The 24367-nt window shown below is 38.0% G+C and overlaps 2 protein-coding genes across 6 annotated transcripts in view; one reads left to right on the forward strand and one right to left on the reverse strand.

The window, feature by feature from the left end:
- Positions 1 to 7505, reverse strand: part of LOC126273108 (protein tamozhennic) — a 73235-nt gene extending 65730 nt beyond the window's left edge. The window contains exons 1-2 of one of the 2 annotated variants that reach the window (XM_049976553.1): positions 7130 to 7505; positions 6702 to 6996 (exon numbers count right to left, since the gene is read on the reverse strand). In XM_049976553.1, the coding sequence (XP_049832510.1) occupies positions 6702 to 6825 (124 nt within the window). In that variant the 5' untranslated portion in view covers positions 6826 to 6996; positions 7130 to 7505. Of the gene's footprint in view, positions 1 to 6701; positions 6997 to 7084 lie in introns of both variants that reach the window. The other variant, XM_049976552.1, reaches the window with a different exon arrangement.
- LOC126273109 (casein kinase II subunit alpha) overlaps positions 7410 to 24367 on the forward strand; it is a 59151-nt gene continuing 42193 nt past the window's right edge. Inside the window, exons 1-7 of one of the 4 annotated variants that reach the window (XM_049976558.1) lie at positions 7410 to 7549; positions 8525 to 8702; positions 8776 to 8887; positions 9209 to 9421; positions 18991 to 19185; positions 19271 to 19473; positions 19555 to 19703. In XM_049976558.1, the coding sequence (XP_049832515.1) occupies positions 8608 to 8702; positions 8776 to 8887; positions 9209 to 9421; positions 18991 to 19185; positions 19271 to 19473; positions 19555 to 19703 (967 nt within the window). In that variant the 5' untranslated portion in view covers positions 7410 to 7549; positions 8525 to 8607. Of the gene's footprint in view, positions 7550 to 7724; positions 8297 to 8524; positions 8703 to 8775; positions 8888 to 9208; positions 9422 to 18990; positions 19186 to 19270; positions 19474 to 19554; positions 19704 to 24367 lie in introns of those variants that run through there. The other 3 variants (XM_049976556.1, XM_049976555.1, XM_049976557.1) reach the window with 3 other exon arrangements.

Below are 24367 nucleotides of genomic sequence, written 5' to 3' on the forward strand. Positions count from 1 at the left end.
TATATAGAAGGTTTATACAAGGGCGATGTACTTGAGAACAATATTATGGAAATGGAAGAGGATGTAGATGAAGATGAAATGGGAGGTAAGATACTGCGTGAAGAGTTTGACAGAGCACTGAAAGACCTGAGTCGAAACAAGGCCCCCGGAGTAGACAACATTCCATTAGAACTACTGACGGCCTTGGGAGAGCCAGTCATGACAAAACTCTACCAGCTGGTGAGCAAGATGTATGAGACAGGTGAAATACCTTCAGACTTCAAGAAGAATATACTAATTACAATCCCAAAGAAAGCAGGTGCTGACAGATGTGAAAATTACCGAACTATCAGTTTAATAAGTCACAGCTGCAAAATACTAACGCGAATTCTTGACAGACGAATGGAAAAACTGGTAGATGCGGACCTCGGGGAGGATCAGTTTGGATTCCGTAGGAATGTTGGAACACGTGAGGCATTACTGACCTTACGACTTATCTTAGGAGAAAGATTAAGAAAAGGCAAACCTACGTTTCTAGCATTTGTAGACTTAGAGAAAGCTTTTGACAATGTTGACTGAAATACTCTCTTTCAAATTCTGAAGGTGGCAGGGGTAAAATACAGGGAGCGAAAGGCTATTTACAATTTGTACAGAAACCAGATGGCAGTCATAAGAGTCGAGGGGCATGAAACGGAACCAGTGGTTGGGAAAGGAGTGAGACAGAGTTGTAGCCTCTCCCCGATGTTATTCAATCTGTATATTGAGCAAGCAGTAAAGGAAACAAAAGAAAAATTTGGAGTAGGTATTAAACTTCATGGAGAAGAAATAAAAACTTTGAGGTTCGCCGATGACATTGTAATTCTGTCAGAGACGGCAAAGGACTTGGAAGAGCAGTTGAACGGAATGGACAGTGTCTTGAAAAGAGGATATAAGATGAACATCAACAAAAACAAAACGAGGATAATGGAATGTAGTCAAATTAAAACGGGTGATGCTGAGGGAATTAGATTAGGAAATGAGACACTTAAAGTAGTAAAGGAGTTTTGCTATTTAGGAAGTAAAATAACTGATGATGGTCGAAGTAGAGAGGATATAAAATGTAGACTGGCAATGGCAAGGAAAGCGTTTCTCAAGAAGAGAAATTTGTTAATATCGAATATAGATTTATGTATCAGGAAGTCGTTTATGAAAGTATTTGTTTGGAGTGTAGCCATGTATGGAAGTGAAACATGGACGACAACTAGTTTAGACAAGAAGAGAATAGAAGCTTTCGAAATGTCGTGCTACAGAAGAATGCTGAAGATTAGATGGGTAGATCACGTAACTAATGAGGAGGTATTGAATAGGATTGGGGAGAAGAGAAGTTTGTGGCACAACTTGACTAGAAGAAGGGATCGGTTGGTAGGACATGTTTTGAGGCATCAAGGGATCACAAATTTAGCATTGGAGGGCAGCGTGGAGGGTAAAAATCGTAGAGGGAGACCAAGAGATGAATACACTAAGCAGATTCAGAAGGATGTAGGTTGCAGTAGGTACTGGGAGATGAAGCAGCTTGCACAGGATAGAGTAGCATGGAGAGCTGCATCAAACCAGTCTCAGGACTGAAGACAACACCAACACCACACACGAGGCATTATGAGGTTCTCAAAATCTCAATCCCTGGAGCACATAAAGGTTGAGCCCCATAATAGGTTCTAGGCACTCAAGTCTCACTGTAGAATAAATGGTTGCGGAATTGTTCAATAAAATCTGAGGGACGCTCAGAATCTATCACCCCTGTGATCCTGTAAACCACATAAGCTTCAATGGCAACTGCCTGCAGATAATAACCAGACATAGAACAGACGAAAGGTTTGTGTTATTGTTAACCACAGTTACCCCTCCCTCAGGTCTTTCCCCAGCCAGGTAATCCTTGTGGAGGAGGTATAGCCTTGTAACACAGGATCAGTAACTTTAAAATATATTTCCTGTAAACACAAGCACTGAGGATGTCCCTGCATTAGGAGTTTCAGTTCTTACGCAAGTGTCCTGAACTCATTGATGTTCTACTATAGTATGGAGGCCATTTCATTGGTGATGTTTTCCTTTCACCCTGTACCTCTACTGAGGTGGAAATCCTACAATGGATGGAAGCTTAGTCTGGGATCTAAATGGTTGCTCTCGGAAGGCTTTATATTCCACCCTGTCGGCAAAGCTTGATCATCAGAAATGTCAGATTCACATGGTCTGATTGATGCTTCCCTTTAGGTTAGGAGAAGACATTGGAAAAACATGGCAGTGATAGCGGTAGTGCTGAACTATTTGCTGCAGTCTGCCTTTTCATGCAGCTTAAGCTCTATAATGTCGGAAAGTATGGCTTTTTCTGATTTTGTGTCTAAGGCTAAGCACCTTCGCAACTGCACTGACAAATACAGTGTGCTGACACTAGTTACCTTCCTTTGTGTAAAGGTGTTAGCTTCTTCAAAAGGCTTCATAAGTGCTGAAGCAAATGAAGTACTGAAAGTGGGAAGTTGCATAGACTTAAGGTTCTTTCTGGCCTCACAATAAGGGACATGCTTTGTTTTCTTGAGCTCTTGTATCTCCCTTTCTCCAAGATTAAACACTGAAGCCTCTATTACAGACAGTGTGATCCCCAGCACAATTTACACACTTCGTAGGAGATGTAAGGATTAAGTACACTGATAAGACCAGTTTGTTATCCACCTGTTTCATTATATTTTGCACATACACCACACCTTCATGAGCCCACTCATCTTTCAGTTCCTCTTTAGAAATATCCACAATATCTCTGCAGAACACACCACCTCTGCTGTAGCTCAACATGTTGTATAACTTTGTTTCAGTTGCATATTCCTACGCGTTTAGCTCTCTGGAGGGTGGAGTGTTGTTGCTTGTTGGGAGCTAGAAGTTTTATCCAACAGTGTACAATTTCGCAATCACTTCGAAGATTTTAAAGTTCCAGCAATGTTCTGTAAAATTCTTTTGAATGCAGAAAAGGCAAACTTTTTCAAATCTGCACTCTTTCCTTTTAACGATTAAAAGCACATGCTGTCTAGTAGCATACATTCTATTATTAGAAACATAAGTATTTGAATTAATTTCTGTATCTAGAGAACTGGCAACACCAGCCCTTTGGTTAGTTTGGCCGTCAATACGCATTCCACTGGAAGCTGAAAGGGGAAGTCTGACGGTTTCATATCAGACCCATGAACACCTAGGGAAACAGAGATACACCCAAACAGAGCCCCATTTGCCAGGATACACCTTATATTCCCCAGTCCACAGCCCGTGGTCTCATTCTTGCTTCTCAAGCACAGGGTCCTGGGTTCGATTCCCGGTGGGGTCAGAGATTTTCACCTGCCTTGAGATGACTGAGTGTTTGTGTCGTCTGCATCAATTCATCATCATTCATGAAAGTGGCGAGACTGGACTGAGCAAAGGTTGGGAATTTGTATGGGCGCTGATAACTGCGCAGTTGAGTGCCCCACAAACCAAATATCATCATCATTTTATATTCCCCAGAGGTTGCCTAATGACTGCTCCACTTCAACCATTATGCACCTCATCTGTGCAGAGTACACCTTCAGATACGTAGTTTTTACCATCCAGGTGGTAAAGCCAAATGTCCATTCCAATGTTCCACGCCTGCACTGTACGGTGGCCACTGAAGTGTGCCCAGAGCTTACAGCTGACTGACTGAGTCTGGCACCAGCCGCTGAAAGCTAACTTTGCGACAGTCTTTTTGTTGTGCCTTTCTGCAACTCAGGATCTCCGTGATATGGTGAGCAGCAAATATCCTTTCCATAACATTGTTACATTCCATCCTGGATTTGCCATTGTTTGATTTTACAGGAAGACAAGGAGAGATGAACACTGGGACAGAGTGGAGATGGAAGAATAGCGGGAAAACCATAAAATAGGGAGAGGCTGATGTTCCCTAGCACACTCGATCAGTGGTTGGAAACTGTAAAAGAAGATAATGATGATGAAAATTTTAATAGGATTATTAAAATCTAAGAGTGTTGCATGCCATTTACTAATATTACAAATGAAGGTACACACAACCAAAGCTAAATGCAACACTTTCAAGTATTACATCGAAGGATAGCAACATATTATGTTACGACAGTTCAAATAACGCATAACCAGCTTTCAGGTACCAGTTTCTTGTTCGTGCATCACACAAATGGTAACTGATTATAAACAACTAACATCTGTATAGTTGCATATTGAAATTATGGAAGAGTAATATGCCATATCCTAATTTTTGCCAGGTGAACTAGGATAAGCTGCTGTGTCAAACGGGTTGGATAGAGGGGGAAAGAAGCGGGAAGAGGAGAGGAACGGGGAGGGATAGCTGGCAGCTCAGAGGGTGGCAGCAGGAGTACAGGATACACATGCAACACACAGGTACTGGAGCTGGTGAGTTTATGCAATGCACAATGACCTGGAGGCATGGCTGCGACGTGGGTCACATGTCAGAGAAGCAAAAACTGCTGGATAAGTGTGGGTGCAGTTGGTTGACAGAGATTGAGTGCCGGAGGATTACAGGAGTAATTGGTATGCAGTTTACAGCTGGCCAAGGGAAATGGCTGCAATATTTTTGTGTGGAAGGGGTGACAGCTGTGAAAATTTAGACACTGTTAGGATTAGTGGACTTGACATTGACAGATGTAAGGATGGAGCCATCAGAGAGTTGGAGACTAACATCCAGCAAAGTGTCATGTTGATATGATGACCAGGTGAAGTAGATGGGACTATTTAGAGCATGCTTCTACAATTCGGTCTCCTTTACTTCTATATAAATATTAGTATCATTGGGAATTTACACTCCTGTGTTTAAGTATTCTGATAAACTGCAAGAGAAGCCAATGAGGTACCCTATAACTTTGTTTCTAAATATTGTAAATTACAATACTTGAGTAGCTCAAGGTAACTGTGCACTGATAGATAATATATTTATACAACAGAAATTAAATAAATAGACCCCTATCCTGTGGTAAATGGAATATCAAATCATTATGGACAATTAAGTAATATTACATAACTTAACTACATGTACAACGCACAAACACTCAATGAAAATGACGAGAGTGATTAACAGCAAATCAACTACAAAGTTTTACAGGAAAACTCAAAAGAATGTTGACTAGGTTGATGTTTACAATGAGGCTAGTGCCAGTTCTAAATGAAAAATTTCTTAATAAGTTTTTGGCTATTTCTAAAAATAAATTAAGTACAATACTAGGAGGTCTTTCAGGAAACATTAGAGCACTATATGTATTGAAATACCTTCCTAACAAAAAACGAATTCTACAAAATACAGGCCAAATAAACCTACTGACACTGGATATTGGCTTCATCCTGTAACATCATGATGATGTGGCATGTAACACCACGTGTACTAAAACAGAATGAGAATGGAATACTGACAATATTTATTTTGCATCTATATTATTTTGTTATAACGTAACATATTAGGTAGTGTCAATGTCACGTTAAAAGCTTCCATTATGTTTGTGAGTTGTTGAAGAGGTATTAAATGTTTTTGCGAATTGCCAGAGGAAGGTACGATCTCAAAGCACTTTCATACTACAAACAGTATTACATTTTCTGAACTCTCAGAAGTAAAAGTTTGTATGAAGTTGCAAAATATTCATTGAGACACTGAAAAATAAAGGTCCTATAATTTACATTCTCAGTCACATTATTGATATGATATTTTCCTCAGACATATTGAAATACACAACATTCTAATAACTCCCAAGAAAGATGTCTCCACAGATGTCATCAGCTACAGCTCTTCTAATATAATGTTCCAAATTTTTTGAGAAGGCTAATGTACTGGAGCGTTGTCACCCACCTGAGTATTAATGGGATACTTTAGTCAATCACATTTTGGATTAAAACTACTTTTCTACTGAAAAAAACATTTATACCTGTTCAGCCAGATATTTACTATACAATATATTCCACCAATTAGGATTTAGTTTCCATAAAGAGGTAAAAAGTTCCAAGTTCTTTCGTATGTATATCAATGAACACTTATTCGAAAAACTATGAAGTTAACACACAAATCTCTAAGTTAATACATTCCACATATTTTCATTCACTGACATCCTATGGGATGATATTGTGGGATAATTCCTCAGAAAGGCAAAATGTATTCATTGAAAAAAATAAAATATTAGAATGGTATGTGGAGTTCAAGAACATAACTCTTGCAGGCGTCTTTTTAAACAGCTGTAAAATAAACCACAGCTTTGCAGTACATTTGTTAACTCATGAAATCCTCTTCAATTTGAGACTAACTGAGATATTCACCAACACACTGCTACAAGGAAAAATTATCTACACTTCCCTCTTGTGGGGAGGGGTGAGAGGAAACAGGTTATTGCATACATATATTTATTAGTAATATGTTCCACTTTTCTGTGCTCTGTTAAAAGATGTTAACACACCAGTGATATTTTCTGCCTGTTGTTTTTTCTCCCTTTCAGTGGGCTGAATTGTAAGGTGTTAGTGCGCGTTACAATGGGATCTGGCATATGAGTACACATGCCTAGCGCAAAATGTGCAGCGAGTGAGATATTGTACAGAATATGTGAAACGGGTAATTTTCTTTGGGTTTCTAAATCGTTAAAGAAGCCATACCCTCATCTCCTCAATTTTGTTGGATTAATACAAAAACTTATTAAGGCGGGTGGCTTATTAAATATTACCTTCGAGTTTCTCTCGTTGCTCTAACTTATACAAGCTTTCATCCGTTTGAAGATAACTGAGGTGTAACTGATCAATCTGCATCCACAGCTCCCTCACACGATCATGAAGTAAAAAATCTGCCATTATCAGGAAATAAAACCGGCTCCACAGAGAAAGTGGGAGGATCTTCTAACATTTTCCAAAAGCGTCTACTGCGACCATACGCAGGGAGAAGGAATTTGCAACCACGCATAAAATAAATTCCATTTCTTAATAGACACACCACCAAACTAGTCTCTCCTTTCGAGGCATTTACTGCAATAAAACAATAATCAAGCTTCAATTCACTACCACTGACATACAGAAACATCGCCTCTCCAAATAAAAACAAAAACATTATTACCAAATTCATTGTTATACACCCTTACACCTGTAAATGTATATTTACCTTAACAGTGCTGCCAACACAAGATCCACTATCTAAAAACTTCGTCATAATTTTTATGTCATGTCAAGAATTAGTAAAATCAGGACGGAACCCTTCAAGTCAGTTTATGTAACCTGAACGAAGCGGTAAATAAAAATTCAGAACCGTTTACAATTTGCTTTCGAAATATCACCTTACTTAACAAAAACAAAAGGCTATGCTAGTTGAAATCCAAACTAATTTAGGAAGAAAATCTTTGCATTTATACTAGCACATGTTCAGTTTCTTCGACCTGACTTGTAGAATTCATTCGGTTTATTCGCGAGTCCTAACTTATCTTAAACCTAGAACTATGAACACATGATTACAGGTAGCAGACGTTTGTGATTCCGGCGAACTGATTTGTAACGTAAATAATAATTACCTCTAACAATCGTGTTGGTGAGTAAACAATCAAGTTTCTGAGTTGTACTAGAATGCTAGTATAATTTAGAAAACGCCTCTTTGCTTATCGAAGTAAAAATATCGGCGAAGAGACAAACTAGAACTCTATCTCTTTGAGCATCGTTGATTATGGACATCTTTGTAATTATTTTGTGTAAGGACTTTAGCGAGGAATATCTTTATGGATAGAGATGCAAAGGTGCTATTAGAGTGACATCTACCGGTTAATTCTGTAAGTAAGAGAACTTGGGCGAGACGTAAGGATATGTGTGCACCGAACCTCGTTTCCCAGTTTTCCGTGGCGGGATGTGAGGAGCCATCTTGGATTTTACTCTTTGAGAAGCCGGTTCGTCTTTAAATACGGGACTGTGCTCTGGACACACGATAATTTTCTTGGGTTATTTTGTAACTGTTGAGCTGTGTAGTGTCTCCACATTAATAAGTGCACCAAGATTTTGATCCGGAATGTTTTAGGTAGGAAGTTAAGGTGTACTGGATATTGTATGGTACCACCGAATACGAGATACGGCGCAAGTAATGGCGTTTGATGGTATGGGAGGGCAGTGGCTGCTTCAGTTAACAAATGGGTTTGTCTCTTAATTGTGGGCTATCGACCAAAGTAGTTCTACTGCAAAATGTTAATAAGTGACTTCGATAACTGCTGTAAATGAGAAATAGGAATTACTGTTGTATCACGGAGCGATTGCGTCTGGAATCTGTCAGATAAGAGTAATTTTTGGTTAGGTAAGAGCGAAGACGATCAGATGCGCATTTCAGTTAAGATGAGGCGGAAAGCTCTGTTGTTAACGCTTCGTTTGCACACTACAAGAAATTAACTTAACCTTAGATAACTTTCTGTTTAGAGGAATCATGTAGCGCAGAATATACACTGTATACATTAAATGAAATGAATTGGCTTACCCTAAATCTTCGACGTTATTTCACTTTGGTATTCACATGCATATGTTGCAGGAACATTATTGCATTCATATGTTGCGGATAGCGTTGTAAAAGGTGTAAGCTGTTCGAGAGCCCAAATCCATTGGGTCCCAACAATGTCTCTCCCTAGTCGGGCACGTGTGTATACTGATGTAAATTCTCATAAACCACGAGAGTATTGGGACTATGAAGCATATGTAGTGGATTGGGGGTAAGTTTTTTGTTTACTGCGCGCGATACCGGTATGTTTCGCTCATTATTACCTGATATTTTTAATTTTTTAGGCAGCAGGATGACTATCAGTTGGTACGGAAGCTTGGCCGTGGAAAATACAGTGAAGTGTTTGAAGCCATCAATGTAACAAACAGTGAAAAGTGTGTCGTGAAGATTCTGAAAGTAAGTGGATTATATGTAATAATTATGAATTAGGTTAAATGTTATTGCTCCAATTGGAGGAACACCATTAACTTGTAACAGTGTCGTAAATCCCAAGATTGTAAATGACGTAGTATGTTCATCGTGTTTTACTCGTGAGTACACTATTCCTGTATCTCCCATTTATTTCTTAGTGTTTATAGATTTTGGTACGTTAGCTATTGCCCATTTCCTAAACTTTATTACTTTACTGCTACCTCTACGCAAGAAGTATAATAGTAATTTAGAAAATATTCCTGCCAGTTGCGTGTTCATTTTGTGGAAGTTTGTTTACTTTTTCAGCCAGTGAAAAAGAAGAAAATAAAACGAGAGATCAAGATTTTAGAGAATCTGAGAGGTGGAACGAATATCATCACCTTACAAGCTGTTGTGAAAGATCCAGTTTCAAGAACGCCTGCCCTCATATTTGAACATGTTAATAATACGGACTTCAAACAGTTATATCAGACATTAACAGACTATGACATCAGATACTACTTATACGAGTTACTGAAGGTAAGTAATTAGGATGTGTACACTTCTCATTGGGAACATCAAGTCTTAGTGGCGAGGAAATTGAGCACTGCAGGAAATGTGTTGTGCAGCAGACATTCATAATACTTGAGGCTCAGTGAACGAAACATTTTAGATAGTGATTATTTTGCATTTGATTCCATGGAACTTCAGCAGTGGTTTGATTCTTTGAAGGTGTGTATGTAGTTGGTAGTTGCATCAGTGAGCATTTTCATATGTAGCTTCTGCAGTTAAGTGGAAATGATTGGGGATTATGAAGTTTACACCTGTATTGTGGCTTTTGTTTATTGTGGGATGTGAAAATGCTAAACAGTTTGGCTGTATTTGGTGATTTCACTGGCTTGTGTAATTGTGGAGGGGTTGCAATAGTTATGGGAGATATAGCTTGCACTAGACTAATATTTTTGTGTGTTTGGCTTTCATGTCAAGTTTAGCCAGTGCGACCTAAGAGGCTTAACATAATGTAACTCGTAATTCAAGAAAGTTCGTTGTTGATTGATGTGGTTTTCTAGAGAGCAATGCACAGTGAAATGGTTGATATTAAAATTTATATTCATTCTAAATGGCATAAAAGGCCACAACGAAATCTGTAATTATAAATTTTATGCATGTGATGGCTGTTCAATGATCCTGTAGATTGTTTTTGTTTTATTGCCTGAGGCCTTTTTCATTGACAGATAGCATCCCACTAGACTGTGGAGATATTGCGGATGAGACTTAGATACTGTGTTAAACCTTGGAGTATCTCACTATTTGAGCATTATTAATGAGATACTGAGAATTTAGGTTGTAATTTTGTAACCATTTTGCAGCTGTGGATGTTTTCATCTAAGAGGATTTTTTGTCAGGGATCATTGGTGCCGTAGACATCAGAATGATTAATTTTTCATTAGTGAGTTTAATTGTAAGGGAAAAGCTATGAATATTAAGGGTTGATACTTTGAATTATATTTCTTATATTAATGTAGAAAGGTTACTCAGAAATTTTTCATCCTTTATTTGTAATTTAATCCTTTAAATCTGTCGCCCTTGTGATGAAAGTTCCTGTGTTCCATTCAACTGTTGCTGTATAAAGATTTGACCAGTTTTGTTGAATGCATATGCAGAAAAAACGTTGTTTCAGTTGTTTGAGATATTGCCTCTCTCTGCATACCATTGTTTCAATTATTGCTAGCACTTAAATTGCTGGATTATAAACATACCTGCTTACATACAGGTTGTCACAGTAACCAGTTTGATACTGGTATTCAGATGTTGATGAAGGGCTGAAGCTGTAAAAATTATTTGTATGTAAATTTGTTTTTAAACGTTGGTAATTTATTGGGGCACTACTTGATTCGAGAAAAAAGTTTACTGATAAAATGATTTGTCCAGTAGTTATATTATTTTAGATGTAGTGTCCTGTATAATCAGTATTTCTTTATCACCTTTGCATTGACAATTGTCTTAGTGTAAATAATGAGATGACGCATTTACTTATTGAACAGTTTTACATGCCTTGTTTTCTTGCTTTTGACAGTTTCATTTCAACTGTTTCCAGTTAGTGTAATCCCAGCTTTTGCTTCCTTATTTCACTATGGGACTTAAAATTGGGATGACAGTTGAAACAAAGTTATTGTCTGCAATAAATTTATAAATTTGGTGATTGTATTGAATGTTGGGTTAAAGTGTGATACTGGAACGTCACTCCCTTACTGCTCCCTAAATATTGGTTATGGTGACAGATTAATCTGTATCACAGTCTGAGTGAGGTCTCGGCTACATTGAGAGGTAGTAATTTGGTAGAGTATGTGAAACAAACTTTAAACTGTGAATACCAAATGAGTTTTGTGGTAGCAAATTGATTAGTAATATAGCCAGATATTTTCGTCCATGCAATATTGGAAATTGCAATTGGCTTTCTAAAATATAACTTTTATCAATCATTATTTGTAGGGAGTGATAAAATGACACAGTAGAAAGTACACCTTGGGTCTGTAGAAGTACAAAATTGTTCTAAATGATTTGTCTGAGAAAGTTAAGCAAATATTTTTTTCCATGTGTTTTACAAATGCCTTTATTATTGGGGACAGTAACTTAGCCTAAGCAATTTAAATGCAGTGGTGTGATTACTGTTAATACTTAGTTTCTAATATCGATAAGAAATGTTTGTCAGTGCTGGTTTTTCATAATCATTTACTTGCATTTTAAAGATTTTTGACCACAGTGACATGTTTTTCATATTCTTTATATTGCAGAGCAAATACTGGCAGGTCCCTCCCTCCCTCCCTCCCTCCCTCCCTCCCTCCCTCCCTCCCTCCCTCCCTCCCTCCCTGTCTGTCTGTCTGTCTGTCTGTCTGTCTGTCTGTCTGTCTGTCTGTCTGTCTGTCTGTGGAATATGCCTTGTTTGTGTCTAGAAGTAGGAAGGCAAATTTTTGTTAGAATGCACCTATAAACAAGGAAGTTAGTTAATTTGTTCACTAAATTGATTGCTGTTGAAGTGTTTTACATGTTTTACATTACACTATAGGTATATGCAACTGTGTAGCACTGTAGTCATCCCACACACTATGAGCCAATTATTTTACATTCACAAGACATAATTGGAGCATATAAAGAAAATTTAAATACGTTACCTAACCTAACCTAAAAGAGAGAAAAGAGCTGTTCACCTACTAAGTGACAAGACAGGCAAAATATTGAGAAAAGGCAACACAAATGTTACTTTGGAAAGTTTCTCCCATTCCTTTCACAAGTTGGAAGCAACATTTGGTAAACACAATTTTTTAAACATGTTGCTTCTGTTTGCTTGCTTCAATTAGCAATTTTTTTATCTTCTATACTTATTTTGTTCTGAAAGTTTGCTACATAGTTTTGATTGTAGTTGTTGCTTCAATGTGACAGACGATTGTCAGCCAATTTTTGTTGGGGTACATTCGCAAGCCAGACTTGAGAGTACATACCTGCAAAGTGGCAAGTTATGTATTTAGATGTTACTAAGTGTTCTTAGTATACTTCTTAAATTTTTTGCATATTTTTCTGTTTGAGGTGTAATCCTGAATTTTTGATGTAGTGTAGAAACAGGCAGTCTGTAGCACAGTTCATCTTCCTTCTCAACGGCTGGCTGCACAGCTCATTAAAGTGTCAGCCACCATTGGTGATAATGGCAGGAGGGTATCAAGTTGCACTTCTGGGTTTTTATCTTCATTTATAGTCTTATTCTCAAGCCACTATTACTAGGATGGGTAGGATGTTTGCCTGTTGTGTGCAGACGCCAGAGGTGGTGGCCACAATTTGTGAACAGCTGAATGTGCTTTTGGTTATGGCTTTATCTGTTGTCTTCAGGTGACTGCATAAGGATGTGTTGCTTGTTTTCCCCGTGGTTCTGCTGCCGAAGTGCCTTCATCATATGATTAAAATGTGATAGGGATAGAAATAAAAAATCACATTTAATCTAAATAATTGATTTAAAAATTATCAGAGACATTTTGTTAATGATTTGAAAATCAAAAATGTAAACTTCCCAACAAGTTTTGAACCCATGACCTGCACATGAAGGTGTCACCGTACCCATTACACCACGCTACCGCTCTCTAACCTAATGCTTTCTTTACTGCTATTGAGTATTGCGTCAAATTCTGTTTTTCTCCTATCTTTTTCAATTGTAAATTAGGGTCCACCAGGGTAAATGGCTGCATAGTGTGATACTTGGTCTCTTAGTCTACATCACCATAAAGATGGTTTTGCTCCCCACCACTAGGACCTCTCCTTGTTAGACAAAATTTCTAGTTGGTATGAATAATGGCAGCTAGCTCTAAATGTAGAAAAATGTAATTTAGTGCACAGCAGTAGGAAAAGCAAGCCCATAATGATTGAATACAGCATTAGTAGTGTGCTCCTTGGCACAGTTAAATTTATCAAACACCTAGGTGTAATGTTCCAGGACGATATGAAGTGGACTGAGCATATAGGATTGTAGTGGGAAAGGTGAAAGTGAACTTCTGTCTATTGGGAAAATTTTGGGAAAGTTGATTCACCTGTAAGGGAGATAGCATATAGGACACTAGTGCAACCCATTCTTTAGTACTGCTAAAGTGTTTGTGGTCCACACCATGTCAGATTGAAGGCAGACATCAAAGTAATTCAGAAGTGTGCTGCTAGGTTTGTTACTTGTAGATTTGAACAAGTATTATGGAGGTGCTTCAGGAACCCAAATGGGTTTTTCCCTTATTCTGTTTGATTGGAATGGGAAAGGACATGGCTAGTAGTGGTAAAGTGTACTCTCTGTCACTCACCGTACTGGCTTTTATAGTATGTATGTAAATGTAATTCAGCAGTTTGGTTGTCTGTATTAAAGTGCATCCTCTAAAATGTAGGAAAAACTAAATGTTGCGGTACCAACTGTCAGCTTTGACCAATGATTCATCAGGCTGGCACACCCCCCTGTTTCATGCTTATACAATACGTGACCATGGCGTCACTTATTAGACCGGAACAGGCACAAATAATATGAGGAATATTATATTGCAGAAACACTGAAGTTAAAGAGACAATTGTGAGAATTAGGGTGGTAAAGACTAAATAGTCCTAATAATGAACACACATCAAAGCCACTACCAACCCATAAATCAAGCAATCAACAAAACACAATGAAAAATTTGAAAAATAATCACTCAGCCAACACACAAATTTACCGATAGCAAATTTGTCCACACACACAATCTTCAGAGGCCTAGACTTAGCAATCCAGGAACAGTTCTATATAGAATGCCATGTGTTGCCCTGCCGATGCCACTACACAATGGACAATCATCCAAGATGCAGTAGCTTCGATCACTCTCATACCTTCTCCACAAATGTAACACTTCACATATTTGGCAGTTAAACCAAATAACAGTAGAAAGTTAATTGTGGTCAACATGTCATCACTCACTGTGGCATAAAGAGCACTAACAAAATGAGACATAAAACTAAATCTCCAGACTTTACAACATACTGCACTAATGATACCTAATCCGAAAATGAATGTATTGCATGTAACTGCCAACATCAAAATAACACTAACAAATCGGCACTAACTCTTCCAATATTATTCTCACAAACATCACTAAAGAAGTTCAGTGAAACACTTAACAGCACTCACAAACAATTTACAAACATAAACCTCTCACATTCGAGCATGCCACCACGTGCTCAAACATATCCTCTGCAAACACAGTGCATTTCCAATATGCCGTGCCAACAGACATAATTACGTTAAGAGTTTAAGCAGGCAAGTGGTACTGCAAACTTTGGTGTTCAGGTTAATACTTGTTGTGGGGATAGGAGATTGAGAGCATATTATGTTGCATTGAAATGTCATTGTGAAAAGAGCCTCTGTATTTTTGCAGTTTCCTTAAATCATTGCAAATTAATTTTATGATAATTTCAACTAGGTCCCAGTTGACTTCCTTGTGCCAGTCGTATCCAGGTGTAGTGTACTTCGAGGGTTACTTACGTACAGCTGAACAATTATTGTGTCTGAACAATGTATTATTGCCACTTGTTCGTGTAATTTAGTCTCTTTCTTTGTGAGTTTATGAATCTGTTCCAACAACCATGAAAACTACTACGTAAGAGCTGGTCATCAATACAGAAATTGAAATTGCAGGCTGTGCCTAGTATCACTGTGATTGAGATAGATTAAACTCTTCTGAGAACTTGTCTTTTGACTATTTTTTGAGGATATGAGAAGTCAAAATGATTTATTGGTTGCCAATGGCTGTGCAGGTGTGTGCCCAGCAAAACAAAACAACAACAACATGATTTGTTTTCATATGTTCTTGAATCTCTCTCTATTGCGTAGTATACTGCTATTGCACTCCATGAAGTACATAAAATTTTTCTGCACTTACCTTTCACCTATTGTGTGTGGTCGCCTTCAAATGACTCTCCTCCACAATGGATACACTGCTCCCAACGCTGCTTCCACTTCTGTAAACAGTCTTCATATACTTTGTGTTGGATCGCATGAAGTACGAAGTGCTGTCTGAGAATTCTTTTATCTGGTGTATTATTGCAAATTTTCATCCTTTAAACAGGGTTTCTAACCTTAGAAATAAAAAAGGAGTCTGCAGGGGCCAGGTCTAGAGGCACGAGGCAGCACAGTGTTTTTGTTTTTTGTGCAATGGTCATGCACCAATGAGATTAATGTGCGCGTGCATTATCATGATGCAAGAGCCAGGAATTTTATCTCCCCCATTTCAGGCCGTTTCCTTCTCACATTTTCTTGCAGATGTCTCAACAGGTCCCAGTAGTACCATCGATTAACAGTTTGTACCTGTAGCATGGTTTCGTGATGAACTAATTCTTCAAAGTCGAAGAAAGCTTATCAGCATGGCTTTGATTTTTGATCTGTCCTGACCTGACGAGCTTTTTTTGGTCTTTGAGAACCTTTCCTGACCCATTGTGAAGATTGAACGTTGGTCTCAACATCTTAACCGTACACCCACATCTCATCACCAGTTATGATTCTCTTTAGCGTCATCTCACTCTCATTTGTGCAATACAAAAGCTCTTCACAGGTTACGAGGCAAGTATCTTTCTGGTCTTGATTCTTGATGTGAGACTAACTTGCCGGCAACATGATGCAGTCCAAGATGCTGTGTCAGAATTTCATGACATGATCCAGTGTAAATGTTATATTCTTCTTCAATGATTGGACAGTCAGTCTTCAATTGGCTCGCACAATTTCATTGACATTCCTGGAAACGAGTGCCGTTTGTAGATGTCAAAGGGCGTCCTGAATGAGGGTCGTCATTGACTTCCATCCAGTCATTTTTAAACTGTGTGAACCACTCATAACAGAGTATATAGGCTTCCTGCATTATTTGGTGTGTCTCTGTAAAGGTTTTCTTGAGGTCCATGCAAAATTTAATGCAAACACATTGCTCCTCTAACTCCACCATCTCGAAGTTCACAAACAGTGTGACACAACTTTCTACTCAATGCAGCACTGAACAATAACTGACTGACATACAGCAATGAAAATTTCAGCAGTTACACATTAAACACAGGCATGTTCAGGTATGCCAACCTCATCTCACTCCATGCACCATTGGCACGAAATTGAGTGGTCCGGAATTTTTTGAACGGACATTGTATTTGATCGGATTACATTTGATGGCATCGTAACTTTCCTCTTGCTGTTTATTGTATGATATGGAATTTTAAGTGCATTGTTTGTGTTGCGGACATTCCAGTGAAAATTTGTACCTCAACTGTCTCCATTAGCACTGAGCTTTCATGACAAAATTATATGTATTATATGAGACAGCTCGTATAGATAACAAGACACCTGTGCCGAAGGTAAACTGTGGTAACGCCTTGAAATAGATGGCCATCTTTTCACTAACAGATAATACCATATAGTTTTATACTAACTATTTTGATACATGGAATACCTAATGGATGTTAGTGTGAATAGATTTTCCACGGAATCACTGTTTGTGGTCTTCTTACTTTGCTAACAGTGGTAGCCACCATACATTGCTGGCTGTGTCTGCTTTTATGAGTTGTATAGATTTAGTATTTAAAAAAAAAAATTGCTCGAGGTTCTTTATAAACTATTTATTTTCTTATTTACATTTTTGTAAAGTGTGACTTTTTCCAAAACAGTCATTAGATCTAAATTTTTTATGCCTGTCTGGTGTTTTCTGTTGGGTGCATGTAAAATATTTTGTTTTGTCAAGGAAGACAACTACTGTTATTTCCTTTTGTTAACTTTTTTTTCTGTCCATAGATAATACATTTGCACGTCTTCTGTGTGCATTGCTGTGAACTTTACCAAAAACTTATTTCATTAGTATTACCTGGGGATATGAATACTTCTTTGTACAATATAAAAGTTCTTCTTCTTCTACTACAGACACTTCAAGCACCCACAACATACTTTTTCCAACGCTTTTCTTGTTACGAAACCATAACTGTCAATGTGATGATACCTACCCGTTTTTTACTTTTGTGCATGTTGGGACAGCAGTTGATTTTGGACTTGGTACATAGCCCCAGCATATTCTCCCACACTCGTAGACATTATGGCAAGTACTCAGCATCAGCACTCCACTTTTATATTGCAACACTCCCATTAGTACTATGTAGTCTTTCAGAGAAGTGCATACATTTCATTTTTCATGTGAAGTATCCCTCCTCTGTATTAATTTACCAGAGCAATACGTGTGCAGATTTGAGTTCTGTAAGGGATCATTATTCAGTGGCAGCAGGATTCATGTTGTGAATAAATCTGATCTCAATCTTGTCCTTGCCTTGGTGGTAGAATTGTCATAATGTTATAAAAAATGGCCAATGTAACTTGTTTCCCAACAACATATTTGTGAACACGTGAGCACCATTTCACTTTTTTTTTTACTTTTTGTCATACATTTAGAAGTTGGTGCATGTTAACAGGTTTTTGGATTTGGTGATAGGAACTTCAGCTCAGTGTCAAACTTTCTTTTCATGTACAATACAATATTTTATATCTTAGAAGAATTTGTGGTCTTTGATGTAAAATCTAAAAGATTTGAATGAATCTATGTATTTATTTAACAAAAATAATTAATTATTAATAATGTGAATGGCCAGATAAAAAAACTACTCAACAAGTGGTGGCAGGGTGCAGGCACACACAACCTCCCCTCCCCCCTACCATCACACACACACACACACACACACACACACACACACACACACACACACACACACACACACACACACACACACACACACACACAAGGATTTAACTTTTACAAGCTTTTGGAGCCAGTGGCTCCTTCATCTGATGGAAGAGAGGTGAAGGAAAAGGACTACAGAGGTTTAGGGAAAGGGGTACAGTTTAGAAAAGTTACCCACAATCCCGGATAGGGGGAGACTAGGCTTCTCATCCTGTTCAGTAATTTTTCCCTGGCTGTAGAATAGTAATAGAAGGGGATTAGAACTGGAAAAGGTGTTGAGACGTGGATTTGAACAATTTATTGCAAAACTTAAAATTTCTGTTTATTGTATTCTTTACATAAATATTCTTACATGGTATCATTGAGGGCTGTAGAATGCTACAATGATCAGGAGGGCAGCAGCAATTATGATTTTCAGAGAAGAGTTGCATAATTTGTAACAGTTGTAATTAACGAGAAAAACTGGTAAATGTACTGGATGAGTCGTGGTATGTATGGTCAGTGGGCTTAAAGTTAAAATTGATTTTTAAAATTCTGTGAAGTTTGGTTAAAGAAATCATTAATTCTGCCTCTTCTCTGTTCCTCTCTGACCATCATCCACTTACTTTCATTACATATGGCTTTCTGAAAGACGAGTGGTAGTTTAGTTCAATAAGAGATATTGTAAACTTGGTATAATATTGTAGTTTGTGGAAAGTAATGTAAACATATTTGTTTCTTAATCATATTTATAATCATGTAATTAAGTCTTAGATTGTGGGAGTTATAACTACTGTCCTGTATTTTAAAATATGTGTGACTGCAGGTTTGTATTATATACTCTACTGTGCTTATCTTTACAATTGCACAATTTCATTTTAGGCTCTGGATTACTGCCACAGTATGGGCATCATGCACCGTGACGTAAAGCCTCATAATGTTATGATTGATCACGAAAATCGTAAACTACGCTTGATTGACTGGGGACTGGCAGAATTTTATCATCCAGGACAAGAGTACAATGTCAGGGTGGCTTCACGATACTTCAAAGGCCCAGAGTTACTAGTAGATTATCAGGTATATTCTGCATAGATTACATAAATGTCAGTTTTGTATAATGTGTATGTGTGTGCGTGTATTCAAAAGTGATTTTTCATTGTAGATGTATGACTATTCATTGGATATGTGGTCTTTGGGCTGCATGCTAGCAAGTATGATATTCAGAAAGGAACCTTTTTTTCATGGTCATGATAATTATGATCAGCTTGTACGAATTGCTAAAGTTCTTGGAACTGAAGAACTGTCGGAGTATTTAGAAAAATATCACATAGAACTGGATCCTAGGTTTCACGATATCTTAGGCAGGTATGTGAATGGTTTATTCTTCATAGAATGTGAAAGTGTAGATTTTATTTGACAGTAACTCTTAACTGACTTTCCTGACAGGCATTCTCGGAAGAGATGGGAAAGATTTGTGCACAGTGAAAACCAGCATTTGGTGTCTCCAGAAGCTTTGGACTTCTTAGACAAACTGCTACGATATGATCATTATGAACGGCTAACAGCACGAGAAGCTATGGAGCATCCTTATTTCTGTAAGTTATAATCTTGAATCATCTCCTCCTCCTCCTCCTCCTCCTCCTCTTCCCCCCCTCACTCCCTCCCTCCCTCCTCCACCTTCTCCCCTCCACCCTCCCCACAATCCCCTCCCCACTTGTGTTGTTATTAAACTAACAAATGAGGACAAGAATTGTTGAAAAAGTTCATTCTTAGAGTAAAAATAGATGTTTAGCTTCTTTACTTACATTGTTGCAAACTCCACAGCAACTCTTGTTTCAATGGCCCATGTAAATTACATAATTTAATTGAAAACTTCTGTAGTTCTTGAATATTGCAGTGGATATGAAAGTTTTGCATGTAGATCATATTGCAAAATACTCACCTCTTTGCGTGCTATCTTTTGCCAAGTCTGTTTTTAATCTCTCAAACAATTTGAGGACAAAATATTATGAATAATTGTTATGGAGCACTTTAGATGCATTGTTTCCTCGAGATTGGAAACTGATAGTCATGTTCTTCAAAGTTTAAAGAACAATGCAATGTCATCTACGTTTTGTATACAGCAAATTGATGTAACACAGGCAGAGACATCCTTGCATAGTTTACATAATCTCGAAATATCACGATAACTATGACCGTTAATAAAATAATCAGCTCACAATGAAGCTGGCGAAAGAAGCTATATAAGCTTTATGAGAATCAGTTTTTATTTATTTATTTATTTATTCATTTTTTAAAAGATTGCAGATCAGTTGGACTGTGTGCCTTGCAGTTCACATAGATAAGCAAGCCTGATAGCTTCTGTGCTAAGTAGATGTGTCATTGTTGTTGCCAGCTCACACACTCAGCACACCCTGGCGACTACACTTCCCTCCATTCACTCGGTACCCAACTACCAAAGTCTCAACTTATTTTCAGTGCACTATAACTGTTAACTCTGTAATTTGCTTGTTGCATGAATATTTTGTAATTGCCTTATTTTAAAATTTATCTAGGTTTATTTCTGACAGTATTTGCTCTAGTCTTTCACTCATTACAAATTTACACTGAAAGTAATGTTTTGGTTTGTCCTCTACACTTTCTTCCTATAATTAAATTTGTATTATTTGGCATGACATCTTCCATTGCTAGAATGAGTTTCTCGCTCTGCAGCAGTATGTGCACCGATACGAAACTTCCTGGCAGATTAAAACTGTGAACTGAAATTCGAACCTGGGACCTTTGTCTTTTGCAGCCAAGTACTCTACTGACTGAGCTGCCCAAGCACGACTTGTCCTCTCAGCTTTACTTCTGTCAGTACCTCATCTGGAATATTCACAGGGGAACTTCTGGGAACTTTGGAAGGTAGGAGATGAGGTACTAGCGGAAGTAAAGTCATGTGGCTGGGTCGTGCATGAATAGCTCAGTTGGTAGAACACTTATCCATGAAAGGTAAAGATTCCGAGTTAGAATCTCGGTCCGTTGAACTGTTTTAATCTGCCAGGTAGTTTCATCTTAAATTGCTTTTATGCAGATGAACTTCACATTCTATTATTGTAGGTTAATTTTTATTTGGGTGCCCATATTTATGTACTGTATTTCTTCTTTTGAGTTGCAACAGAAGCTTATTTTCATTAATTGCAGAACACTAAAGGGGAGCGGATGTTCCATTGCTATTAAACAATTGCAAAGTTTACTACACCATATTTTATTCAGTGGAACACACAATTTATAGGTCATGCATTTAGTTAATTACCATTATTGTATTTGCAATATGTTAGATACCATATATAGAGATTTGACAGCTCAGTCAGTACATTTGCTCCACCTTGGTTCAGTCTTGATAGATGGCGTTCTGTATTTGTTTGCTGGCAAGCAATTCTATGGGTGTTACCTGTTTTTGTTTAAGCTGCCTAAAGAAATTATTCAGGAGTTCTTATTGGTTTGTCTCAGCAGTGTATAAACTGAAAGCAGCAGCTTGTAAATTTTGTAACATTGACTCAAATGCTTCTGATTATTGTGACCTATAATGATTAATGAAAAGATAGATTTTTTATTTGAGTTACAGAGTTGCTGAAAATTAAACACCCAGATGGTGAGTGGCATAACATACTTAATGCCAGTAAATGGGTCATATCTCACAGACTTCATGAGCATTGGCATAAGGGAATTACATTCCTCCTCATTCCAGGGTTATGTGAAGAGCCTAGGTTATGAGACTTTGGTTGATACTCAGATGGGCTAGGTTGTTATGATGAACACATTGTGAGAAGTGTTCTTGTTTTGTCTGCATTACTTTGTGTTGTGTGTCACATGCTTTTTTGGTTTTGCATATTATTAGGATTCTTCAGGAAGTGAAGGTATTTCAACAGAAACAAGTGTGATTGCAGTGACAAACCAGATATATAATAACTGTGTTACTATTACTCTGTAACGAGCCTCTCAAAGTTTGTCAGAGATCTTGTTTGCCCTTTATACCTACCCCGTTAAGTAACAGTGGTGTGGTCACAGGACATGTATGTAAGGGATTGACAGTTCATGAAGTAGTTGTCTCGTGGGCATCTGTATTACGAGGGATTGTCAGCTCATGAAGTAGGTCTCTTGTGGACAGGTGTACCAGTCTGTCACATGCAACATGGTGCTGTAACTTCTTGTATTCCTGGGAGTAAAGAGGGTACAGGCAATTTAATTAAAGACTGTGCTTTTAGTGAAGTGGAGACAGTACTTTGTTCATTACAGCAGCTTACCTCCATTCGTCATGTCCACAGTAAAAAAGTACTTCAGTAGTCAGTGGCAAACACATTGAGATCATTGCTTCTGCCCCAGTAACCACTGTCAGCTGTGAAAAGCTCAGACAACACCATAAAGCAGTGTGCAATAAAACTTTAAAAAAAAAAGAGTAGTGTATTAAGTAGTCCAACTTCTTTACCACTGCCACTGGATCAAAACAAATCAACAAACACCTAGAAACTAGGATGTCTGAAGCTGCCTAGTCTTGTTTTCGGAATGTTGTCATACAATTCCAAGAAACAAATCTGCAGGAACAGTTAAATACACTGTGAGAACCAGATGATTTGCTTCTGTAAGCCCCCAACTCATGACTGCTTGCATTCTTGGCAGCAAAATGCTGTGAATCCATTTTGATAAATTGCTTGCATACAGCAGTGGAACATAAACAGATTCAGAATTCATGTAGAGGAACTGAGTTGTAGCCCAGATAAAGCCAGTCGGTATCTGTGACTTGTATCAGGCACCAAGATCCCTTCAATAAGTGGCTGTGGTCTTCACAAAAGGAAGGACTTGAGTGGAGAGAGGACAAAACATTGTATGGTTAAGTGGTCCACTATTTGGATACAAATACCAGATATAGAAAGCAAGCCACCAAAATAATTATTTTGAAAGGCTGATTGGATGCTTTATAGCCAACTGGTTATTTCGTAACCTGACAGGCAGGAATGAATGTATCTACATTTACTGTATTTACTTGAATCTAAGCCACACTTTTTTCCAGTTTTTGTATTCCAGAAAACTGCCTGCGGCTTAGAATAGAGTGCAAAGCAAGGGGAAGTTCTGAAAAATGTTGGTAGGTGCCGCCACAACTAACTTCTGCTGTCGAATATATGTAGCGCTACACAGGCATGCTTTGTAGGCACAAAGATAAATACTGGCGCCAAAACCTCTGCATCAAAAATAAAAAAAAGTGGAAGACGAGCTTTTTTCTCTTGCCCAGACTTTTGACCACTGCATTTTCATACATCATCCAACGAAGTAAATACAAATTCCGTATTGTTCATCTTCTAATGTAGCAGAATTTCAATGTACTACGAAAATACGACTGGCAAGACTGTTTGGAATGTTTGTCAATATGGCCAACTCTGCATTCTGAATTTTTTCCTTACCTGTGAGAAGAGATGGTTGCTAATAGGAACCTGATGAAATGCGAATCACATGCACTATTCTCTTCACCATAAGAATAATACGAATATAAACATTTTGCCATATATTCTTTTGTTTGCTGCTATCTCATTTAAATTCTGTCTGCCTAATAAACTGCGAATTTAGAGTGAGACAACAGCAAACGCGGAAGAATATATGAATCGTATCATGTTTATATTCATATTATCCTTATGCCTAATAGAGGTACAGTCTGTGCAGAATTTGATGTACTAAAGAAGCGGGCGCAAAGATTTTCAAACGGAGAAAAACGATTCTTTTTTTTTTTTAAAGCGGTGATGGCGCGCACAAAAACAAGCCGTGCTGTGAGCGGCGACAGGCCATAAACATGCATTATCAGAATGTGACTAACAATGCATGACACTGTACAGTAATGCATTTTCAGCTTAGAGCGAGGTAAACACCTATAACAAAGAAAAAACACTTATCAGATAAAAGCAAAATAAGCAAACAATTCAAACTAGACGAAGCACGTCAAAAAGGAAGGGTAACCGTATAAATAGGGGCAGAGCACCTGATGCATAGCAATGGCTACCTGGTGAAACTTAACTGCTAAGCTTACGACTCGAACCAAACTACTTTAGCTGTATCGTCATTCATTTTACCTGAATTGTGTCTCATATTACAGTGGACCAACTTTGTTTCGATTTGGAAGTGCGGCCTAAAACTTTCCTCTCCCCTTGAATTTCGAGTCTCATTTTTCAGGTGCGGCTTAAATTTGAGTGCGGCTTAGATTCGAGTACATACGGTATACTGTGCATGGCAA

This window comes from Schistocerca gregaria, chromosome 5, assembly GCF_023897955.1.
Source record: "Schistocerca gregaria isolate iqSchGreg1 chromosome 5, iqSchGreg1.2, whole genome shotgun sequence".
Taxonomy (NCBI): Eukaryota; Metazoa; Arthropoda; class Insecta; order Orthoptera; family Acrididae; genus Schistocerca; species Schistocerca gregaria.